We start from the raw sequence: 24,229 nt of genomic DNA, 5'->3' as shown, positions 1-24,229 counted from the left end.
AGAGTAATCAATAATGTTGGATATCTGGAACACACTAATGCATTATTCTTGAAGTCACACATATTGAAGTTCACTGATCTGGTTCCATTTAAAACGGCACAAATCATGTACAGAGCAAGACATTAAAAACACTGTTCATAGACGGAGAGGGGGGGTATAATCTGAGAGGAAATCTACATTTTAAACAACTCTGAGAAGTATGAGTATAACAATCTGTGGGGTGACTTTATGGAATGGTTTGGAGCAGGAGTTCAAACAAAGCACAAATATAATTCAGTTTCAAAGGATGTACAGAAACACTTGTTTGGAAAACTATGAGAATGAAGAGAGGTGTTTGAAGATGAGAAATGATTGTATATGTATGTATAAATGTAAATGTAAGTAGAAATAACTTGTATAAATGATTTAAAGGACAATCATTGATCAGTAAGGATTGGGAATTAATAAGCATTTGCTTCCTCCTGCTCCCTTTCGGTCACATATCATTTATTATTATTAATATGAAGATTTTTTGTTGAATATATAAATATTATTATGAATATGGATAAATACTGTATTTTAACAATACGGTATTCTGTCTTTCACATTTCTTATTTGTTATTTTTGAATTTGTTCGTAATAATAGGAAAGAAACATAGGAAACCTGTTGGTCGTTCTTTGTTCATGATATTGGATCATATAATAAATGCACAAACGGAAATTCTTGTCTGGACCTGGATCATCGCCCTGCGGAAGAGTCGCTAACTGGTGCTGTGTTATTTAAAAGTGGACCTATCATGCTATATTTGAATAATATAGTGTAGGACCATACCTATATAAGGCATATTTATACCTTTTATTTTTCAAAATACCAAACAGATCCTGCATTTTAGCCATTCCTCAGCTTAACACTGTCTTTGCATGGGCTGATTCTGTGAGAACAGCACCATCTACAGGCCTGACATATGTACTACAGCGTCTCCAGCGCTTTCCAACGGCAATGTCCGTGGCTGTCTCCTCCTGATTGGTGGAGTTGGCTCAATAGCCGTAGCGCCACTTCTGTGACGTCATAGAAGTGTTCAAATCTGGATCAGTCTGTATCAGATCCGTTGCAGCCCCTTTTTAAGAGATTTGGGTATGGAGGAAAATAGAGAGGGTTGTGTTTTCTGACACTTGGTGAGTTCCCTGGAACACCGGGGACACATATTCATGTATAAAAGACGTACAAAAGTGCATTTTGCATGATAGGTCACCTTTAAGTTTGAAATAAAAGAAAAAACAATTTTCCTATTGCAGAGTACATTCATAAGCTCAAGGCAGTTTCCTATCCTGATTAATCCTGTTATCCATTTCTGTAATATTTCTTACTTCAGTAGGAAACTCGTCCTGTCATGCCTGCACCTATGTTTTGGAATTTACTGGAGATAGACAAGTCTTAATATCAATGACTCTCATCTGGCACTCACAAGGTTGCTATCATAGACAAGAAACGACAGGTGTCAATTTTAAATCATATTGGCAGTTGATATGTACACATTAATACGTGGTTTGGGAAATGTAAAGTCATACGGTCTGAGTAGCCTTTCAGTTATGATTTCCCATTGTTTAAGTTGTTCCCACTGTCATTGCCATATTTAGGACAGGGTCTATCCCAAGCCAACAGGAAGTGCGCCAGTCGCTGAAGCAAATTGTCCTAATGACCAAACAGTGGTACTACATTTCCGTGCTAATCCGTGACGTAATGGTGACCCAAAAGTACCTTTTCTTGTTGATTTACATTGGGAAGAAACGTCTGTAAATCAGCGTATTCTTTTTTTAGCTAAATAAACTATCCAGTCAGAACACTTTTAAGGCTGTCATTTAAATCATTCGTTTTTTTAAAGTTGTAAAATGCACTAAAAGCTGAAACCAGAGTTATTTTCCCTCTCCATCCATTTAACTAATTAAAGAGAGGGAGATCGGAGACGGCTTCAGGAGAATTTAGGTGCACATGCTCTAAAGCCCCGGACACACCAAGCCGATTTTGGCCGTCGATGGATGTCAGGCCGACGATTAAGAAGGCAAATCTGAGATTTCATTTAACTCCAGCTCGCGACACAGGTTCGGGAAAGCCCCATGAGCTTCTGGCTGTAGAGTGAAAATGGAAAGCACATGCTTTTTGTTGTTTGTTTATATCACGCAGTCTGTTCTTCTTCTCTCGGTATATCACGCAGTCTGTCTTCCGGTTGTTGCCTCTTTTGAATGACGAATACACACTACCGCCGCCTACTGGTAAGGAGAGTTATTGCCACTCACGCATGCGCAGTTCGTACGTGCTACTTGGCCGTCGGCTGAAGTCTTTGCGGTGTGTTCCAGTGCGACTGTTGGCCAAGACGCAGGAGACGTAACAGTCGGGGTCCGTGTGTGTCAGTTATTTGGTGACAGCTTGGTGTGTCCTACCTTTAGGAAAAAATGTTCCAGATGATCCGGGTACTTTTTAAAAATACAGTCGCTCCATTTTGGGTTTCATGCGCCACTGAGCAACTCTTATAGGAATGAATGGTATTGCCTCCCACGCTGTATCAAGTTCTCTTTATGCTATACATCCATGGTCTATGCCAACCTGATAGGATAACTAATCTGTTTAATCCTTATATTATAATTGTTCTTTAACATGGTTCTGGTATACCAACAGTCCTTTATGTCATGCTAAACTGAGCTTTAACTGGAATTGAGTCTTAAACACACACAAACAGACGGAGAGAGAACACATTACTTGATACGTAGCCAGATTGTTAAAGATATAAAACCATGCAGGATTTTATCTCAATTTAATTTATTGATTCCTTCATTAATTTGAATGAAAACATTTATGGAAGAAATGTGTTACATCAAATGCAGATGAGCAACAGTACAAAGGACACTTAAAAAAGTCAGTGTTGATTTAGTGCAAAAAGGTGACCTTTATGTAACATTTGTGGATTTTTCTTTCCCAGTCACTCAGCAAAACCTTGAGTTTGACTGAAGGCTCTGAACCCACACAAAGGCTGCATGAGTTCAAAATCTTTCAACCAAAGAATGATTAGGTTCGCTTCACATTTGACATAAACATGAACACATCTGGTCCTATTTTAAATGGAACAGGAGAAGGGAGTGTTGATCGTAATGAGGATATCTCTGTGTAGTATTTATACAGTTCTCTCCTTAGTGAAGATAGGACATTCAGTCATGCAGAAACGGGAATATAAAAACAATCATCAGCATTTCCCTCAATCCTCACCCCATGTGTCGTTTACCGCAGCCAGGAGGTTTTCCAAACTAAACAAGAGGGAAAACATGAGACCAAACAACCCGCTGTAAGCATAACTAGCGCCTGAGGTTTTTCCCTGATAAGGTCATAAGGTTAAGAAGACCACCTTCCCAACAAACAACATGACAGTGTGGGAGAAACTTCTGTAGCAATGGAGAGTCAGGACTCAGAGAGACACGAGGAGAGTTGGAGCTTTGATGTCAAACACTGATGGTTTATTTGGAGTTTCAGCCGGAGCGTTGACAAGAGAAGTGCTGTGTCACGAGTTGACACAGCCGTCCCCAAACCAATTCTGAAGAGCTCTTTCTGTAGCTCGAGGTTTTAACTGGTTCGGAGTGTAATAATCAACATTCTTCATCAGTGAGACTAAACATTATGGACCCTGAATCTAACTAGAGCTCTCGTCCATATAAACGAATGCGCGCCAGGGAACCTTCGTCCCTGAACAGTACACTACCTCATGGCGGCTTGTGCTCTGTCATAGACTGGCTACAACAATGCGCCCAAGCTGCTCCTCCTTAAAAGAGATAGCAGCAATACCCAAGGCCGTAGACCTATGCCATGGGAAAGGAGACAGTGAGAGGAGAAAATGATGAACTGTGTCAAAGGTTGAATACCTAGGCAAATTATTCCCTAACAGACAGCATATGATTTCCACAGGATGAGTCCCTGACACGATCGTTGCCAAAGGACACAAAGTTGAATGTGGGGTTGTGTGATCCATAATCCGAAAGAAAAGTTTAACAAGTTTGTTCTTGAGTCTCCTTCCGCTCCTCCTTTTTCTCTCTGAAAACAAATATGAAAGAAGAGTCGCTGAAACAGCTTTTACAACTTTGCAATTCAAAAGGAAACACACCACGATTTTCTATTTGGGTATTTCCAAGCTAGTTATCCTCACCTTTCGAAAATTATTTTGGGGGAATAGCCCTCCAGACTGCATGCCCTGCTGCTCCATGGGAGTAGAATAAGTGACGTAATAGCGAGCACTTGTTGAATCAAAATTGACCGCAGGAAAAATGTATGGTGATCTTGCATCAGGGCAGGGATCATTTTCAACTCGGTTCTCAATAAAAGCGCTTTATTACTCTTATTAATAGTGACATACATGGAGAGCGGACTGAGAACTGCCATTGTATTTAAACAAATAATGCGTTAGCTAGTTTGTTTAATCACTATTGCTTTACAGGTTAACAAGATCATGACAATTATCTTCTGAACTTCACCAAGAAGCGTCCCCGAGGAGACCCGTGTGGAGATAAGTATCTGCTCAATGGTCGTTTGATTAAAATCACGATCACATTGGACTCAATCTGCGTGTCACCCATGGTGTGTCCATTCAAAGTTTTCTTAGCTGTTGTAATAGTTATTTCTCTCTATGCTGATCATGAAGAAAGCTCCGTGGTATCACACATTTAAAACGAGAAATGGGGAACAAAATCCACAGTCCTCTATCTCTCTCTGCAAACAACCAGTTAGTGTGTTTAGCGGGCTAATTGTTAACAGACCTTAGATAATTTATGTTTAACGTAAGTTAATGTTTGGAACGAGACATCACGTATTAGACCACGCCAAATGTATAGTATTATAGCTGTTCCTTGGCATTTGGTGTTTGGAAAGTATGCTAAATGTGCTCCCTCCCTCTATCCGGCTTGAACCCTTCACCAGGTTCAGACAAAGCCCCTCTCTGACTTTCTGATGTGTCATATAATATAAGTGGAGTAGACGTGATCGTATACACACACACACACACTCACATCTTATGGTGTAATGACTTTCTTACTCCTGTGGTGAGCTGCCAGCCGGCCTGTTGAAACGTGCGCAGTAACCCTAGATGTGGAAAGTACCCCTGCAATTCTGAGGCGCAGGAGGCCTCCACTATCTACCACACACACACACACACACACACACACACACACACACACCCAAAACACAGCAGCAATAACGATTATATATGGAGCAGAAATGGCACCAACAACAGAGTGTGACACAACACACACACACACACACACACCACACACACCACACACCACACACACACATTTTCATGTCAAAAAAGCACACACACACACACACACACACACACACACACACACACACACACACACACACACAAAGTATCACTAACTCTTTCCACCAGACACGCAACCCAGACATGATCTGAAACACAGTAAGACCCCCGCCACTTCCATCCTGCTTTGCTTCTGATGTTGGGAAGACTCACTGCGTCTGCACTTGTTGGTAGGGGAGTGTGTGCGTATGTGTGTTCATGCATGTCTGTGTGACCACTCACAATCAAGGGATGTATGAGATTTCTCGTCATGCATTTAGGCTACTGTATGCACAATATGTTTCCTGGCTGTGTGTGTCCCCGCTCTGCATGTGTACCGGCATGTCGTGTGTGTGTGAGATCACCTCCCTCACATCTACGGACCTCTTGACATTCTTCATTTCTTTTTACACCTGGCCTCCCGTGATCAAGGCTTTAACAGAGGGCAGGTGTGCTCGCTCCTTGCCCTCACAACTTTAAAAACACAGCAGTTTCAACGCCCTCCTGCCCCAAGTGCTGCTGGGAGCGGGAGGTCCCTCTTGACTCCTGACATCCATCTTTTTTTCTTTCCCCTGCCGGAGTTATGGAGGGGGGAAAGCCCAATTGAAGTCTATGAGCCCATAAAACAGGCCTTTAATTAGCTCATATACGCCCAGGAGTACTGTTAGCCTCTCGTTTCTCTGGACTGCAGTCATAAGTAGGATCCTTCAGGGCATACAGGTTTATTTGGTTTGATCAGATCCGAAAGAAGAATTATGTGCAACAGTTAAGAAGCTGGGACATGTATGATATCAAACAGGCAGGTGGGATTCATTGCGTTTGTGTTTTTGTGACTATTGGGAGGAAATGGGAGGGAAAGAAGACCTCTAGCTATGCACCGGTGTTCACAAGAAGAGAAGTGCCTCCCTTATCCAACATATAATCTATCTAAGAAGAAGAAAGGTCCAACGCACTCTTCTGGCAAATAGTTAAAAGCCTTTAATCAGATGGCTGTTTCATAGTGAACTTCTGAAACATACACCGTGCTTCTACATGTTAGAATAGAGCCGAGTTAACAATCCACACCTAGCAGAACAAACAAGCTTCTTCGAGGTCACCCACTATGAAATAGCCATCATGATTAAAGGCTTTTTAAAATGTTTGCCATATTTCTTCTTTCTTTTAACTTGCCTTCCCGACTAAAGAGCATTCATGCATTTACATATTGTAATTACCGTTACTGGTGTACTGCACTGTAATGTAAGTCTGCATCATGCGGCACCACGTTCAAACACGGGTTAGCGTTTTTTTTTAGAAGAAGGAAAAGCAGTGAATGCGTTAACCGGCTTCGTTTAATAAAAATGCGTATATAAAACATCACAGCGCTCATTTTCAGCAAGACGGAGCAGCCACAATGAGTGGTAGATGAAGAGCTGCGGGCGATATGCTGGAGAATTCTAACTTTCAGCAAGGTAACCACCTTCTTTTATTTTACCCTGCTGTTGTGTGGAAAACTACTGCTGTCTTCTTTATGTAAACAGCGACTGACCTATAAACAGATCCGCCAGTTGCTACTCTGTTGTATATTTTCTCCTCTAATGTACTACACCCCCAATGAATATTGTTAAATCCGCCTGGACTGAAATATTGAGAATTACCACTTTAAAGGGGCCCTGTTGTGCTCATTTTCAGGTTCATATTTGTATTTTGTGCCTCCACTGTGACAACCTTTAATGTTCAATGCGTTGTTAGCTAGGTAATAAAAAAACTACCCTTTTCATTTTGAAATTGGGCCCAAGAGATTATATCTGCAGCACCAATGAAGTGTAAAGGACAATTGCTGAAGAGGGCATTATAAATCCTAACACGGATTTAGTATGTGCTTATTTTGGATTTCATATTGAATTTGTTCGCACTAGTATAGAAATTGAATTGTCTGTGAAGTATATCTTGTGTGAACTCAACTGACTTGTTTCCTGTTGTGCAGGTTGATCATTACTGCCATCGTGACCAGTGCAGAGAGGGAACCGACAGCACCAAGAACAAACCCCATGTTATAATCTGCAAGAGTCATACCAACACAGAATTAGTAACTGCTGTCAGCCATTGACCCTTTCACACAACCCCTTCCTCCTCAAGCCTCAACTAGTAAAGCAGTGATGTTAGAGGTATAATGTTAGAGGGGAAACTGATGAGAAAAGATCAATAAACAGTCACGTTTCCTTTGAGCAAGGAATCGGGTGAAGCTGCTCAGTGCGAAAAGTGTTCGGCGTTCCCAGGTAAGGTTGGGTGTAGCAGTTTGTAGCTAGGTGTGGCTAACATTTACCATTCGCGTTCAGTCTGTTTTATCTAAATAAAGGATTAGGCACAAACTTGCTAGACCATTGAGGTTTTTCTGGACTTAGTAGCCATGGTGTCGGTCTATGTTAACAGAAACACTAGCTGTGATTACAGTAAATGTAAATATGTACATTTGAAGCTCGATCAGATGTGACCGTTAAATAGCCTCACCTACCCTTGCAATCAATGGAAATCTAACCATTACTTTTGTGTTGTAAACAGAAATTATTCACTGTATTTTTTAGAGGTTTGCCTTAATAAAAGTAGTAAAGTACCAATATTTCTTATAGAGTGGCGAAGTCATGCCAATCTACTTCCGCCCCATGGGACCTTATTTCTGAAAAATTATGTATTGAAGTCAATGGAGAGAGAAAACGTATCTTTCGATCCCGTTTGAATTGTGCCATGAATTACACATACGATGTTTGTAAATCTTAAAAAAAAAATTCCATGTCAAAAAAGTCAGTTTGTTGTAAAACTGTTGAAATATAAGTCTATGAAAAATACGCAACTAGAAAGACTACAAATCCCAGAGTCGCGTACATTAACGTTACACATTACACTCGTTTTACTCACCAAAACCTTGTAAAGCCGGTCCCGCATGCTGGCTCTTACGGAACTGACTAACTCCCCTTTTGTGTATGTACAGTTCTCAACATGGCCAGAGACTTGTAGTGATTTTCACCTATTTTAATACTTTTCACTTTATTCTGAAAGAAAGAGGTGAAATGTGCCAACGTGACGGCCATCTTGGTGTTGGTGACGTATGCAAGACCAGAGATGTAGTTCATTGAGCTGTCCCCTGCTGGCTATTAGAGGGAATACACATTTAAGGTACTTCACCTATGGATTGGATGGACTGAAACAGCTTTTATTTGATGGATTTTCATAGTTAGCTTAACATTGTTTGTACTGTAGATGTTTTGGTAATATTGGGATCAAACTATAACATCTGAAACTTTCCTTGGGTTATTTGCAAGTTCAGTTAATCATTTTCCAATCTATTTGAATATACCTACAGTATACTAAGTCAGGAGTTGTTTTTGTAAGGCAGGCAATTATACAGACATTCTGAGAGAGATCATTATCATAGCACCGACATCCTCTAACGCATGAGTGCATGGACATATGTCAAGTGTGGTAGAGAGTTGTCAGGTATGCACTGCAGGTGCTGGTCCTTTAAAATGTCATCAGCCTTGGAACATCAAACACATGGATTCACAGGCACCTTGAAATACACACCCACATGTACACATATTCCCCGAAGTTTCTAAACCAATCAGTTTCTCTACTCATGACCAGGCCTTGGATGCAGCAGCACTGGCATCAAACTGCTGGACGCTAAAGCCTTCGACATCGGTGCTGCACAGAGTATAACTGAACAGGGAGCATGTGGAGGACTGGCGGTCAATCAGGGTTAACATTCAGCTTTTTCCTTTTTTTCCTGCTGGCAAAACCCCAAAGCTATCTTATTACTTCACTGAACTCTCCTGCATTGATCAAATAGTAAAAGGAGCAAGAGCACTCAGTTTGGAGCATTACACTTCCATTGCACAGGGATTTACACATGACAGACATCATGGGGCTGAACAAGTAGAAGATAATAAGGTGAAAACAGATGGCAGTGTTTATCAATTATCTCTATTAACTGTATTGTTTTTGTATGTATATTATGGAAATTATTCCATTTTAAATGTTATTCCTCCAATTTGCAACAAATTAAAAACCTTGCAAAAATGTAAATTCTGATTTCAAGCCCCTTTCTCCCCTTCCATCTCCCGGGGAATTTTCCCTAACAGACGATACCGATCAGTAATCCAAGACTGTTTGCACAACCAAAGCATGCCCATTGACCCCTTAGCTACATTCTTGTCACATAAAGCATTTCTTAAGATAGAGATGAGTTTTTTTGACTGACTTGATATCATCCTAAAATTATTCAGTTGATATTTGTTCTCCCTGGTAACAGTGTGTCTCTTTACCAAGCTACTGTTGTCATCTGATATGTGTTGCTCACCCTGTCTTATTATGATAGTTGGAAGAATTCTTGGAATTTGAAACATGTGTCAAACTTCAGATATCAAATGTTCCAAACTTATCAAGCAATCATTTGCATAAAAATATTCAATAACACAAAGCCGAGGAGTAGCCAACTAAAACATTTATTGTCTCTAAACCTGCTTGTTGACTCCATTGATGGTTTGAGATCCATACCAAGATACTCATGTGGGGTATATGAAAATAAAGTTGACACACAGCAGCAGCAGCTCTGGAAGAAAAAAGTGTCCTGAGGAATTAACTCGGCTTCAACAGCTAACCTTTCCTGTGGTCTGGGACCTTGAGGCCAGGTGTTTGTGTCCCTGAATGTAAATGTTACCATGTTATTACCAATATCTATATATTAGATATGAATTGACAGAGATGAATGTAATTAGCAACTGTCTGTCATGGGTGATGGTGCTGAATCCCTAAATATGATTTTTTTTTAAATGTTTGAAATTACTTAGACATACATTTCATGCTAACATTTTATAAGCAGCGTGTCTGTGTCTTATTAAAACCCTAAAAATGTTCCATAAAACTAAAAACAGACCTCACTCACAAAAATAGTAGAGTGGAGAATGCTAGAGCGGTCAGAGCAGAGACCCAACAAAAAGCAGCTGCATCTAGCGGACTTTGTAGCTACGGATATTCAACCAAACCTTTGTCAAACATTCTGGTTTTCTCTTCAACTCTTCTGATAAAGATAAGTATGTTAAACGCTTTTTTATTATTAAGTTAATGTTGGTGTAATATAAATGACGGGAAAAACCCTTAATCGTCTTTAAAAAAATCACACATCTCATATTCAGAAACTGTGCCCTCAACAAGCCGTTAGGATTTATGAAGGTTGTGATGTCGCAACTGTACATATGGGGGTAGAAAACACAGCTACAGTGCCGTTAAAGTCATGCAAGGCTGCAAAGATGGTGAATGCATGCATAAGACCCTGACACAGTGACGATCCAGAGCAGGGGTACGATTTTTCATGAGGATGCCTTAAAGAGACAGGCACCTAAACAAAACGTATCATACAAACGGTGAAAACATGTATACTTAAAGAGTCACTATGAGAAATACAATGTGTTTTTATAAACAGTAAGGCATGCAAACATAGTAGAAACCCAAAACCTAGTATGAAACGACGCATAAGCAGGATATTTCACCTTTAATATGATAAAAACTCTTAAAATCGAATATTTATACAAAGCAAATACAGCATGATTTGAATTGTCTAGCGAAAAATTGCAAAACCAATTCTGTAATAGATTCCAACACAATCTAATGTGTTGAGGACAAACTACTAGGCGCATTTGGGGAAGCAGCAGACTTGACACACATAAGCAGCCCTCACCAAAGCACGGAAACAGCCCTCATCAGATAATTGATCTGTGTATAAGCACAAACAAAACCTCCTAATCTCGACACTGTTGTTCACGAGCAGCTATTAGACTGGAAAAGTGAGTAGACTGAAGTTTTGTAGTCCTTGTTTTTAGGTAGATTTCAACTTTTCTCAAGCTGCCCATAGCATTTCAACTATTTTTTCTGCGTAAGCTCCACCTACCAAACATCCCTCCCTGCTTATCTCAGGGGAATCTGAGAAGAGAACCACAGGCAGAAAATTGAGTGAGGCTTTGTCTTGCAACCCACGTTACTTTTTCCTGTTAAAAATCGCTTTATCCCTCTCTGGCAGCTGTCACCTTTCCTTTAAATCAATTTCTTCACCTCTCTGCAAGAAACTCCATTAATATTATAATGCAATCGAGATGGAGTGATCCTGTTATTTGCATGCATCTGATACTCAAGATCGTGACAAAGAACAGCCAAGCTAGTAAACTCTAACCTTGTACCTTTCAAGTGTGCAATGGCTCTGTTTGTCGTTAGATCAAGGATTTACAAAGCAAACTTCAACCTCACCTCTGCAACACACTTCCTAGCAGAAGACATTAACATTGATCATCACAATACACCACACCTCTGTCAAAATGTGGCAGCAGGTTATAATCCATCTGAAAAAGGTGTGGCTTTCAGTGATGGGAGATTAATTCTAAATAGAAAGGAATTAGTGTCACCTCTGCTGACAGGCGGCATTTCAACAGCGGCTCATTGAAGTGACTCAGAGTAGAAGAAGTCAAACTGGATGTGGTGGCATTTGTTCTTGAGCGGGACACACCGTTTTCATCTTAGCTATGACTACAATTCTCTGGTCTACACATCATGCCGCAGTGATTCATATAAGGGGAGGAAGAGGAGGAAGAGGAGGAACCCGTCGGGGCGCCTCCTGCTCGGTCTGTATTTAGTATTGTTTACATGGCCAGAGGTCACATTTGGATGGTGGAGGTAACAGCTCATGCAACACCAGCCATTGAGCCCCTCAGGTCATGTTGACAGTTGTTAGCTCTGATTGTTATAATGAGAGTGTCAGAGCAAGTGTGATCATTGTCACAGACATAAAACAGTCCAGCTTTGTATATGTGCATAGAACAAAACATAGGGACAGCAGATACACTACGACGGATCCTCTCTAAACTTTACGATGATTGGTCGCTACATTAAGGCCATGGAAATAACATCAGCAGGCATGGCTTTATGTCCAAGAATAGAGTTTAGAGATAGGACGATATAGGGTTTTATCTCGGATCAGGATAAGTAAAAGACAATGAGGTAATTGTAGTGAATTTTCATTATCGGGATCCTCATGAATATCCTCACATGAGTGACTTGTTTTCATGAACCATAAAGCCTGATTTATAAAATAAAGGAGATACAATGAAATTCAAAAATGTGATCCTATATTTATGATTTACTATTGCCTTATTTAAAATAGTCGTTTTTTTCTTCACTTAAAAGGACGTTGATGTAGAAAAATACTATCTGTGATTAAAACTGAACTTGAAGTGACTCTAGTATATGTTTTTCAAATGATAATTGGGAAAATATTCTGAGGCACAATTCATTTAGCCAGGATAATTATGATCTGATTCGGTTGAATACCTATTAGAGGTGTCAGAAAGCATGTCATGAGAGGTAAGCAAAATGACAAAGGTCAGGAAAATGAAAAATATGTCTAAACAGTGCTCAACTTTAAAACGATATATGTTTTTGCCTGATGAAGGAGTCAGGATAGATTGGTTGTTACGTGGTCGTCAACCCTGATATAACAAGGTAAGGATTAAGAATTGGAGTAAAGCCATGAAGGGATGCCCATGCCATTATAGATGGATCACAAGTGGCTGTATTTCTCTGCTATCTCACACTTCAAAAGCCCAACAATGAAGCCAAAACCAAAGAGATAAATATCTAATTTCGTCCTATTTTGCTGTGTTAATACTTATAAATCACATTTTTTCCTTGAAAATCAGCCTGCTTCACATAAAGAGCTATTCATCTGCAGCCACACTAATAATGAAGTGGGAAATACTGCCACCTAATGGCGTCAGCGGTCCTCCACACCACTACTCTGAGATTTCACGGTTGTGGTGATGAATGAAACCATTAGCAGGACCCAGGTGCTTCCAATTTACAAACAGAAAGCCTAGCCAATCCAGGTTCAGAAGTTTATAGCTTTGTAGCTAATGGTCAGCAGGAGGAACCGAGAGCTGAGTCTATTGAATCTTTACTTTCAAAGAGACTGGATGAGAAGAGGATTCCCAAAGTCCCCCTCGCTTTTCATTAGAGGATTCAGCCAATCATACTCAATATAAAACATGTGGGGAGTTTGTCAGTAATAAGTAAGTATGTAACTTTTATATGTAGAGTCTTTTTTAAGCAATCGTGGGAAACAGTTTCACAAGTGAATAACAGAACGAAAAACACACTGGTTAGAGATATGCAGACCAAAACAAACTGTGGGAAAAAATAGTTTTGCATATTTTAACCATATTTTTGGAAGAAGAATACTGTACTGAAAAATCTTTCCAACATGAAGCCATTAGGTTGCCATCAACTTGTAGAGAGTTAAACAAATATTATTATAAAATATGTCATGGTGATCTGTTAGTTTCCCAGACTGTTGGCGAAAGATCTGTCTTTGTTTAATATAATGCAAATGTAGACCATTGCTTATACAAAAAAAGTTACAATTACATTTTACTCAAATATCAATGTGTGCTTAATACTGTACATAGCTAATACATGCAATAGTGTCCTGACTCTTAAAGGTCCCACGTCATGCTTTTCTGGTTATTACCCGTCCCCTTGTATGTTATGAAGGTTTTTATGCATGTAAACGGTCTGCAGAGTCAAAAACCCTCAAAGTACACCCTGTAGCGAGTAAAACTCTGACACAGAAAATAACTGTCTATGCTGCCCCAAAACGCCTCGTTGGAGATTTCTCTTTTTCCATTTGTTTTGAACCGCATGACGTCATGCGGTTCCCGGAATAAACAAATGGACCAATCCGCGGAGCTCCTCACACACCAGGCCCTTTAGCGTACATTTCTAACTAACAGGGAGTCCCATTGACTTGCATAGAGCTCCCTGGTTGGTAATAGACGAGTTGGGATTGCAGAGAAATGCTCTCCGCAGACCCATTCTCACAGCGTTATAAACCTTTTTCTTACTCAATATCAAGCCACACTTATTGTTTTTACTTCGGCTGTGAGTGTTTGTGTGTGCTCAGGATGAGTTTTGCGTTGTCTCGCTGTATCGCAGACCCGGAAACCACACCAGTAAGCCAGATCACTGAGCAGCGAGCCTCGCAACGTCCCAACCAATCAGAGCACACTGGGCTCATAGGGAGGGGGGGGGGCAGGAGCTCCAACAAGCCGTTTAGGACAGAGAGTGAATACACATACTATACAGAGGTGCTGTATGAGAAACCAATGTGAGTTTGGAATATTGCACAGTATAAATCTATTTTAGTATACCTCAACAATGGAATTATGATCAGTAGAAATGGCCATGACATGGGACCTTTAAAACTCTGTCAAAGAATAAGTTAACGCACCACATCAGAGAGTTTTTCTAGTATTATCTATAGAGCATGTCATATTGATGGTATACTTCATAAGTGTTCAAAAAGATTGCTGCTTTTCTCCCATACATTACAGTTCATACAACATGTTTATTTAACTGGCTATAAATGAGAGCAACCCATCCGGGTACTTTCCCTCTATGATAGGCCCCGCCCCTTTATGGGTGAAAACAGTTGCTGTCATTGGACTGACTGGGTCCCTTTGATTATGATCTCCGCGCTCTCTGTGGATGGCCTGATGCCACAGAGATGACATTTTATTGTCCTTTTCTCTAAGTAAAGGTGTACAAAAATGTGAACTCTGGATCTTTTGTTGTTTGTTGGCAATACAAGACATAGCAGCTTTAAGGCATTATAAAAAAAAAAAAATTCCGCTTGGCGCCAATTCTTAGTTTTAACCCAGAATGTGGGCGGGGCCGTCATTTCGCCAGGCAGTGACGTAGTGCTTCTCTCCTCTATTGGTTTTGTTTCATATAACAAACCTGTGATACAGTAGGGCTGCTCTCCTGTCCAGCTCCCATCATCTAGACAGGTGCGCTCCGTTGAGCCGTACAGTGAGAAGCCTTGATCGCAGGTGAAGCTCAGACAGCAGCCCTCCAGGTAATGTGTCCCATTCTTCTTCCCATTCCTAGGTGTGGGAAGCCAGCCACAAGACACCACTAGAAGGAACAATAACACATTAGAAAATAAATATCAAAACTGTATGCTGTCCCAAATAGTAATAATCAAATGTTTTTTAAACGTATGAAAAACAAATACATTCACTTTATTTACAGTATCTTTTTCTTATTAGTATAGCTGAATTCCATACTGGACACAATCTATTACTGATCAGGTTAGAGAGTGTACAGGCATTTTAAGGTATACCATTATCCTTTTTTATGTAAAGCCAGCAATAGCAAAGTTGTATGATACATTTGCATGTTGGCATGTAATACACATGTTGTGCTGTACCTTGCTCCAGGGCTTCCGTAAGGTCCAGATGGCTTTGGTAGGCCCCGAGTGTGGCGTTTCCCATTCTCAGGCTCTGTGTGGTCAGGGTATCATATTTACAAAACTGGGCTCCTTCTCCCAAGCACATCGCCAACATGTCTGCCATCAGAGGGTCATCGGGTGTCTCGGGTAGAGAAAAGGCGGGAACAAAGGCAGCATCATGGCTTGGTGGGAAATAGTATGTATCCATAAGGTACTTTGAGTCAAATGTGAAGAGGGAGGACGTCTTTGAAATGTTCCCTGTGGATAAAAGTAACAAAACATTCAGTTCAGATACGCATCAATGTTAGCCATCCACCCATCGTCTACCGCTTTAAAGTGAACACTGAGCAACTGAGCAAAATGCCGCATTGATCAATATGATTGATGTAACATATACAAGTCTTTCATGCTCACAGCCAGCTCCAAAGGTGAAGATTTCCTCCGGCGTGGCGTCGGCTGGGGAAAGGATCTCTCCTAGTCCGGTCAACAGGTCATCTGAGGGGTCAGAGTTCATGAGACCGAGGAGACCCTGAGTGTGGTTAGTAAACTCTGATGGAAGCAGGACGGTCACTGCCATGGCTCCTGCACGCACTCGAACCTCCACGCCAACTCCAGAAAGGAAGATTACTGTCACATTCTGAAGACTGGGGGTGAACACAAATACTCCTAGACCAAAAAAAAAAAAAAGAGACATTTTATTTTTACAAAATAAAATAGAGCATCACATTTTGTTACAACTGGTTATTGTCATTAGTGGAAAATCTCATCTCAAGAAGTGGCATTTTGAAACTTAATTAATACAAAGAAAAAATATTTTTCTGGTAACATAAGCAGGAAATATTTTTTGACAATGTGTTATTTAATGTCAATATTATATGCTGTATATAATATGCCGTGTCTATAATAAATAAAAAACTGCTGTATAATGGCTTTACTAGGGCTTATAGGTGATGAATAATAAAGAGTGATGAATATTCGCGTCGGGCCGAACCACGCCCCTTAGCTGTGATATAATGAGCATATACCACGGCCTGTCGTGAGCTATTGCTTAAATATAATGTTTTATAATCATGTTATAATCATTATGAATATATTGATTGCTTATAACTGTAACTGTTTAGTACAATAGGCAGAGTATAACGCATCATACATATGTTTATAATGCATTATAGGGTCACACAGAAAGTGTAACCACAATAAAGAATGGTATGAAGTTCTCACCGTGTAGGTCCATCCATCTCTGCTCGGTGAAAGGTAGGACCTTTTGGTTCCTCAGCACCTGAAGGTGGCCATTTGCTAGACGCACCTCGATGACATCAGAGGTATTTCCCTTCATAGCCACGGATGACAGCACTGTGGCTTTGGCCAAGGTACCTTGGTGGTCAATATAAACGTCACAATATCACAGATGTGCTACTCTGTATGTTAGGAAAAATATCACTCGTCACCGGCTTGAGCTTCAATATCAGGATGGTTATGTTGGGAAAATACTGAATGTACTCTTCCCAATATCAGAGGAGCACATGATAACAAAGGCCCTACGTAGCTGTGTACGTAACCGGATGTATGATTACCTAGAAGAGCGTCAGGACACACTGTTTTAGGCATATGATAGCTATGTGACAACGATTAACATGATGATTCAGCCTATAGGGAAATAGGCATATGACTGTCATGTTTATTGCTTACGCAGGCCTTAGAAAATCTGAACTAAACATTGTATACTGCATTACCGGTATTCTGCCTATTGTGAGTGTAACCCTCTCTTGTATTTAAAGCATGTCAAGGACACTATTCTGGGAACTATTTGTCCGACGCAACCCTGTATGTGATGACTACTTCCATTCTTGCAAGGATAATAAATACATGTATCCTGATATTGAAGCTTAAGCCGTGACGAGTGGTATTTTAACAGCATAACAATGTACAACATATTCTGTATTACTGTTCATCTCTCTGCATATCAGATCATCTCAATGTTTGATTTTACTGATCTAATGAGGAGAAATAATATTAATGACATGTGATCATCTGCATTCACTGGTCTAGTGGCTGTTGTGTAATGGCTTGGAGAACATTGTGAAAAATGAAGCCAACTTCTGTTTTTCTTTACCACTTCTGAACCCAAGAGATACTCAGCAAAAACAGGCGGGAACTAAGTTATATTCTGTCATTTGTCAGCGGCAACATGTTTCAATCACACAAGAAATACCTGACATCACTTGCCTGCAGAAGAAAAGGAGTGTTAAAGATGTGATTGAGCTTTTAACTCTTTTTAAAGAGGCCATATTATGCTTTTTGGGGATTTCTGGGCTCTGGTTTCAGACAGAGGGTGAAAAGAGCTGCAGCACAGGCAGTATGAGAAAAATAAAGACCTTTATGAACATTAAAGCATGGAAACATGTCACAGAAGAGGCACACCATACGATTATGAAACCTTAACATGAGCATAATTGGGCCCCTTTAAGAGGAGAGTGCAAAGCAAAAAGTCCAAGCAAAAGAAGACAAAAACAAGTCAAATTTAGAGGCAGGTAATCAATCTTGTGACTGGTAAAAAATAAAAAATCACTCAAATAATAAAAAAAGGATTATCGTTAGTCCTGGAAACATTTTGATCCAAACAAAGCTGCTGCAGTAGTAGCATGTGGTTTAAAGAGTGGACACAGACGGGCCTTTCACATCAAATGTGCACTCACCGTTCTTACATTTCAGCGCCTCTGTTCTGGCCTGAACACTCAGCTCTCTGTCTGGAGAAGACACAAGGTAGTATTCTCCTTGGCCGTTGAAAGTGTAGCTGAGCCCGTCGAACGTTACGAAATGCGGATCCCCGAGGACAACACCTGCAAGGCGACGAGAAAGAAATGACTGATGCGTTTACAACAAATACTCACATAAACTTATTCCTTTCACAGTACATCTCTCACATCAGTATGCGGTCTATTGTTGTCTTTATAGTCTCTGGAGAGCAGGAAGTCAATTGTGTGATCTAATATGTTTTCACATTGTAACTCTCAGCCGCAGTCTGTAATTCAGTTATTGTTCCTGAAAACTCCTCTGGTATTACTCTAGTGTCCATGTGTAGAATATACTGTAGCAAGTGTGTGTCGCGGTGCACTTCTTGCATCGAAAGCTTTACTCAAAATTCAGCAAACTGAAACCAGCAACCCCCTTTATTCATCAAGAAACAGATCATGTTTGATGCTAAGAAATAATATAATATCTATTGAAAAATTCCACACTTTCTTCCACACAGGAGAAAAACGTTATATTTGTAATGCAGACTAAAACAATAAACCACAAGCCTTGCAGGGGAAATAGGAAAATTCACACATGTTGTTCCAAAGGTCAAGACAGCTCAAAGATGTTCCTTTTAAATCCTATGTGATTGAAGTATGGAGTGTGGAACTGCTCTATATTCAATAAATGGTTAAAGATGTGATAGATGACACAGCACCGAAATGGTCTTAGTATATTGGGAAGATTTCTGATACAACTACAACACAACAATAGCATAAAGCTTGTTTACAAAAAAGAGGCTTTTCAGCGGCTCCCTCTAGCTTTGAACAAAAATAACTTAGAAATATAACAGCTATTTTTCTTTTTTGTTGCACAATGGACACTTTTTTGAAAGGTTCTCTATTCGTCTCCAAGTTTGAGGCACTGTGAAACTGAAATAGTATTAGAATTTGATAGCTTATTATGCGTCACGTCCTTCTACATCTATGTTCTGGCGCCTCACGGTGGTAGCTAATCCTCAATTTCAGACCTCCCGGCCTTGGAAAACTAACCATGATTTTTGTATTTTATTATTTGTTCTACTATTTAAACAATTAGATAATTTATACATCCAAGAAACAAACACAATTAGAAGAACCAGGAGGGCAGAAAGCATAGCTTATGCAGAGGTAGCCCTCCTCCTAATCATCCAGTTGCAGGATAAAGAAAAAAGATACACACTAAATTCTCTATATATAGAATTTTGTTCATCTGTGGATTTATAGACTCACACAGATAAATTCAACTCCAAAAAAAAAGAAAAAGCACAAATGAAATAGAGAGTTTAATTCTGTGTATTTAGATTCCTTTGCTTTGCATGCCAACAATAAAGGCTTACCTTTATGTTTGATATATTGTGAGAAATCAGCAACCCAAAAAAAAAGGTAATCTTGAAAGACATTTCCAGGACAAGGACACAGCATTTGCTGCTACTTATGTTAAACAGGTAGAAATGTCAATAGACTTTCAAAATGTTTCTTTATTTTCTATGCAACAAACTAGTTTTTGTATACATAGTATAACTCTATAAAACTTTAGAAGCTGTGTTTCAAAAATGTTTTACACCTCCAGACACACATAATTTGGTGGCAAAGGGGGGACAATGGCTCCTTTGTTAATAAAGGTGGCTGACCCTAGTGAAAATAACACATTGTAGTTTCTAATTTAGGCACTGTAGCAAATGTAATTTCAGATTCAAATTAACTTTTTACTGGTTAAGTAGGTCTGTGCTACTGTGCGTATATTGAGTTATAAAAACATGAAATCGACTTGATGTGACTTATTAAGTGTCTCACCAGCTTTTGGGGGCTGGTAGCTGCGACCGCCGCTAGAAGGGCGATGGTTGAAGTAGATGTTGCAGTGGTCAGACCACAGGCAGCAGTAGTAGAAACTCATGACATCGCAAATCCAGTGTGAGTACCCCGGCACCCGTGGGGGCTCCCTGTACGGAGGCGAGCCCCAGTCGTGAGCCCTGTCCGGGGTGCTGCCCCAATCGAGTCTCCCGTCAGCACCAGAGCCCCTGTGCTGTCATAGCAGCACTGCTGCCCCGATCCATGCTTAGGACTGGAAAAATTAAAATAAAACCATGTCAAAAGGTTTGTAAAAATGTATCAATTTATTTTACATAAGATAAACACTCCTACCTGGCCTGAATGGCTCTGACGCAGTGGACGGAACCTGGGTGATAAGTGCACACACTGCCCCGCTCAATGTCACAACTATAATCAGTCTGAAATAACACAGTGAATAAAAACTGTCTCAGTAATACAATTATCATCAATCTAATATGATTTGCAAATATAAACATTAACATTCAAGAAACAACACTTATTGATCGGTTTTATTTCTGGTTAACAGAAGTCTAATAAAGTATTTTAATGCAGATCACATTTAATGATTGAAAGCAAGTTCCCTAAATGAGTCCAGACAGTCTTTGGTCTCTGGGATGAATGAATGACTTCAAATATTTTGTACTATGCAATTGAATCACTGCAGTTCTTTTGTTTACGTCCTGAAATCCAGGCTACCTCTTCATGCTGACTGGTCACAATGTGGCTGTCATCATATGTATAGTTCTGTTTTGTTTATGAATTTGCTTGCAATATATGCCATTAAAACATAATTTATATTCCGTCTTGTCTGGCTTTTAAAATATTTGACTCTGATGAGCTAACTGGTACTCTGCTTAGAACAAAGAAGTCTTCGCTTATTGCATCACACAATATGTGTGTCTTCTCCGCTGTCAGAATGTTAATATTAATGCTAAAACACACCGCTATTAACACCCTTTTGAAAACGCTTACGTTTAATTAGCACGTTATATATATTAAAACATCAACTATACTTGTAAGACAGTGTTATAGGTTCTTGAATTAAGCTTAAGAAGGTCATTTAGTTAAGGTTTCTGCCATAGGATACGCTTAATATATTGATTCTTTAAGTGTTGATACTACCACTAATAGTTATTTACGTTACGAGTTATTTTTTAACTAAGTTAAGTTATTATTTATACTAATCAACTGAAAAAATATAATTATAAATCTTTAAAAATAAAACATGTATATTGGTAATATAAAAGTACCGAAGTTGATCAAAGTGCACCAGAGATGGCAAAAGTACACACATCCTTTACTCAAGTAGAAGTATAGATACTCATGTTTAAAAATACTCTGGTAAAAGTACAAGTACTGACTAAACTTCTTTACTCAAGTAAAAGTAAAGAAGTATGGGCTTCGAAATGTACTTAAGTAAAAAATACCCATAACTACCAGCAGTTTTATAGAGAAACTGACCTCCCTTTATATGAATAGAACAATAATGTCATTGTTAGCGAATGAATGTTTCGATGCTGAACAACGGTAACATGACAGCGTTTTCATTGGTCCCTCTTCTTTAGAGAAGACCAGGAAATTATGGATACACGGATCGTGTTAAAATCAATAGGCATGCAATGACTCTAAATAATAATGATCACGCCACCAAACACAGATTCAAACTAAAGGAACAAACCTGTTTTGAAAACGTAAGAAGTAGAAAGTACAGGTATTTGTTTTTAAAATGTAAGAAGTATTAAGTACAGGTATTTGTGTTAAAAATGTAAGAAGTAAAAGTAAAAAGTCGTCAGAAAAATATAAGTAGTGCAGTAAAGTACTGATACCAGAAAAATGTACTTAAGTACAGGGACAAAGTATTTGTACTCCACTAATTCCCACCTCTGAATTGCACTCACATGAAACCCGCCTGTGTCAGCGCGGGCCTGTGCCAGAGTGCAGGGGCAGGTAATGAGTTCCTCCAGGAAGTTGGGCAGCTTGTTCTCCAGGACGTCCCACTGCAGACACCGGCTTCTGGCCCAGGCTGCAAACTTATCTCTGAAAGCCTGCTCCAGGTGCCAGGCTAACATGCCCACCGCTCCAGAGCCCCTCTACATCCCTGCGTATACAACAAACACAATTTTAAGAATATTTAACTTTAATTTTTTTAAGGGAAATAACAGAGTTTAAGCAAGAGCTGAAATGCATTCTGTGGTCGTTAATTGGTCTAATAATCCATTTATCATACTGTCAATCAAATGTCAGGAAAAATTGCACAAAATAAATATACTAACACAATTTCAAAAGCCTGGGGTGACAATACTTAAAAAGTAGAAAAAGCTTAAAATACCATTTGCTACCTAAGTTTGTTTCTTAAATGTGTCCTTGAGAAATGTTCAATGATCTGCAGGGTCGTGTTGAAAAGAAAGCTTAGTCAGTGGTTTCAAATGTTTTAATAGCGTTAATGCCAGTTTAGTGCTTATTTATTTTAAAAGATCATAAGGTGTTGTAAATTAATTAAAACTTGTATTATATTATTTTGTTTTAACTTAAATTGTATAACTTATCCAACTGTAGAATTGTGTGCGTAGATTAACCAACAAATCCCAATATAGAAAGATTGGTGAATGTCAGAATATTTGTAAAATTTGGTAAGAGGGTTTTAAGGAGACATTTCTTTCTTAAGGGGCCATATTATGCTTATTTTCAGGTTTCATATTTGTATTGTTTGTCTCTCCTGCAGTGTTGGGCAAGTTACTTTTAAAAAGTAACTAATAATAGTTATAGTTACTGCTCTCAAAAAAGTAACTGGTTACTTTATTAGTTACTAAATTATAAAAGTAACAAGTTACTTTACTTTAAAAATCATAACAATACAAATACAAGTTTTTGTGTTGTTCTGTGGCACAGTAAGAGAAAAGACAACTCCCCATCATTGTAGCAATTATCTTTATGAAATGTAGTGAAACAATAAAACACAAAAGATATGTGCTGTGCAGCGCTGCTGCTGCTCTTGCTGATACAATCTGCCATTGTGTGTGTGTGTGTGTGTGTGTGTGTGTGTGTGTGTGTGTGTGTGTGTGTGTGTGTGTGTGTGTGTGTGTGTGTGTGTTGCCGTGTATGTGTGTGTGTGTTAGCAAGTGTTCGTGTGTCTGTGTATTTTCCCCATAAGGCAAGAACCGCCCAACTGTGTCTCTGATTGGCTTACCCTGAAATGTTACCCCGCTAACCAATCATCACTCCTCTCTGGTTACTTTCACTTTTCCATGGTACTGTGAGAGGACACCGCTGTATTCGCCTGTAAATTGCATACGATTTGGTTAAGTTGGATCACATAATGTAACGCAGTAACGCACCCATTTAACTCACAGTAACTATAACGGCGTTACTGAATGGGAATAGCTAACTAGTAACGTTATTAGTTAACGCAAAAGGTAGTTGCGTTCAGGGCTCGAGCTTAAGGACGTCCCGTCGTCCCGGGGCCGAAAAAAATAGTGTCGGGGAGGATAAAAAAATATTTTGGGACGAATTTGGGACGAGAGATGAACGGCGATGAAAATGAAACTGACTGCACGTTTTGTGTAGCACACAGTTATTAAACCTCCTTGTCAAAATAAACGNAGTTGATCCAGGTCAGGGGGTAAATTGAACCACTGTTCAAACCTGGGCATACCTGTTCAAACCTGGGCATACCTACAACAAATCTTAAAGGTAACTATAAACAATAAATAACAAACCAAATACAAGCCTAGTTTTTCCAATATTTTTAATATAAATTTCGATTGAATTGATTGATTTTTAAAGGAAAATTAATCTTACAAATGGTGATACAATTTCATACATCTTACCAATCAAACACAGGGTAAATTCAACTTTAAATGTAGCCTACAATGAGCTCTTATGATCAACTTGGCCTACTTTCATTAATTTCTCCATTGAAAAACTGGCTCAACTTACCCCAAGGCCCATGGTTCACTTTACCCCATAGCCACCATTTTAGAAAAAATAGCCTAGCATTA

At 39.4% G+C, this 24,229-nt stretch overlaps 1 protein-coding gene across 1 annotated transcript; it reads right to left on the bottom strand.

The window, feature by feature from the left end:
• Window positions 1–15,906: 15,906 nt before the first annotated feature.
• Window positions 15,907–22,300, bottom strand: LOC104959470 (sushi domain-containing protein 2-like). The gene is given in 8 exon segments (XM_010787369.1): window positions 15,907–15,953; window positions 16,039–16,290; window positions 16,846–16,998; window positions 18,321–18,464; window positions 20,196–20,390; window positions 20,393–20,463; window positions 20,544–20,629; window positions 22,130–22,300. Coding segments are annotated over 8 exon segments (1,119 nt in total).
• Between the last annotated feature and the right edge of the window lie 1,929 nt (window positions 22,301–24,229).

The sequence above is a fragment of the Notothenia coriiceps genome, unplaced genomic scaffold (genome assembly GCF_000735185.1).
Source record: "Notothenia coriiceps isolate Sejong01 unplaced genomic scaffold, NC01 NC01_scaffold00030269, whole genome shotgun sequence".
NCBI lineage: Eukaryota > Metazoa > Chordata > Actinopteri > Perciformes > Nototheniidae > Notothenia > Notothenia coriiceps.
The sequence above is the reverse complement of the archived record's forward strand: the minus strand, read 5'-3'. Positions and strand labels throughout refer to the sequence as shown.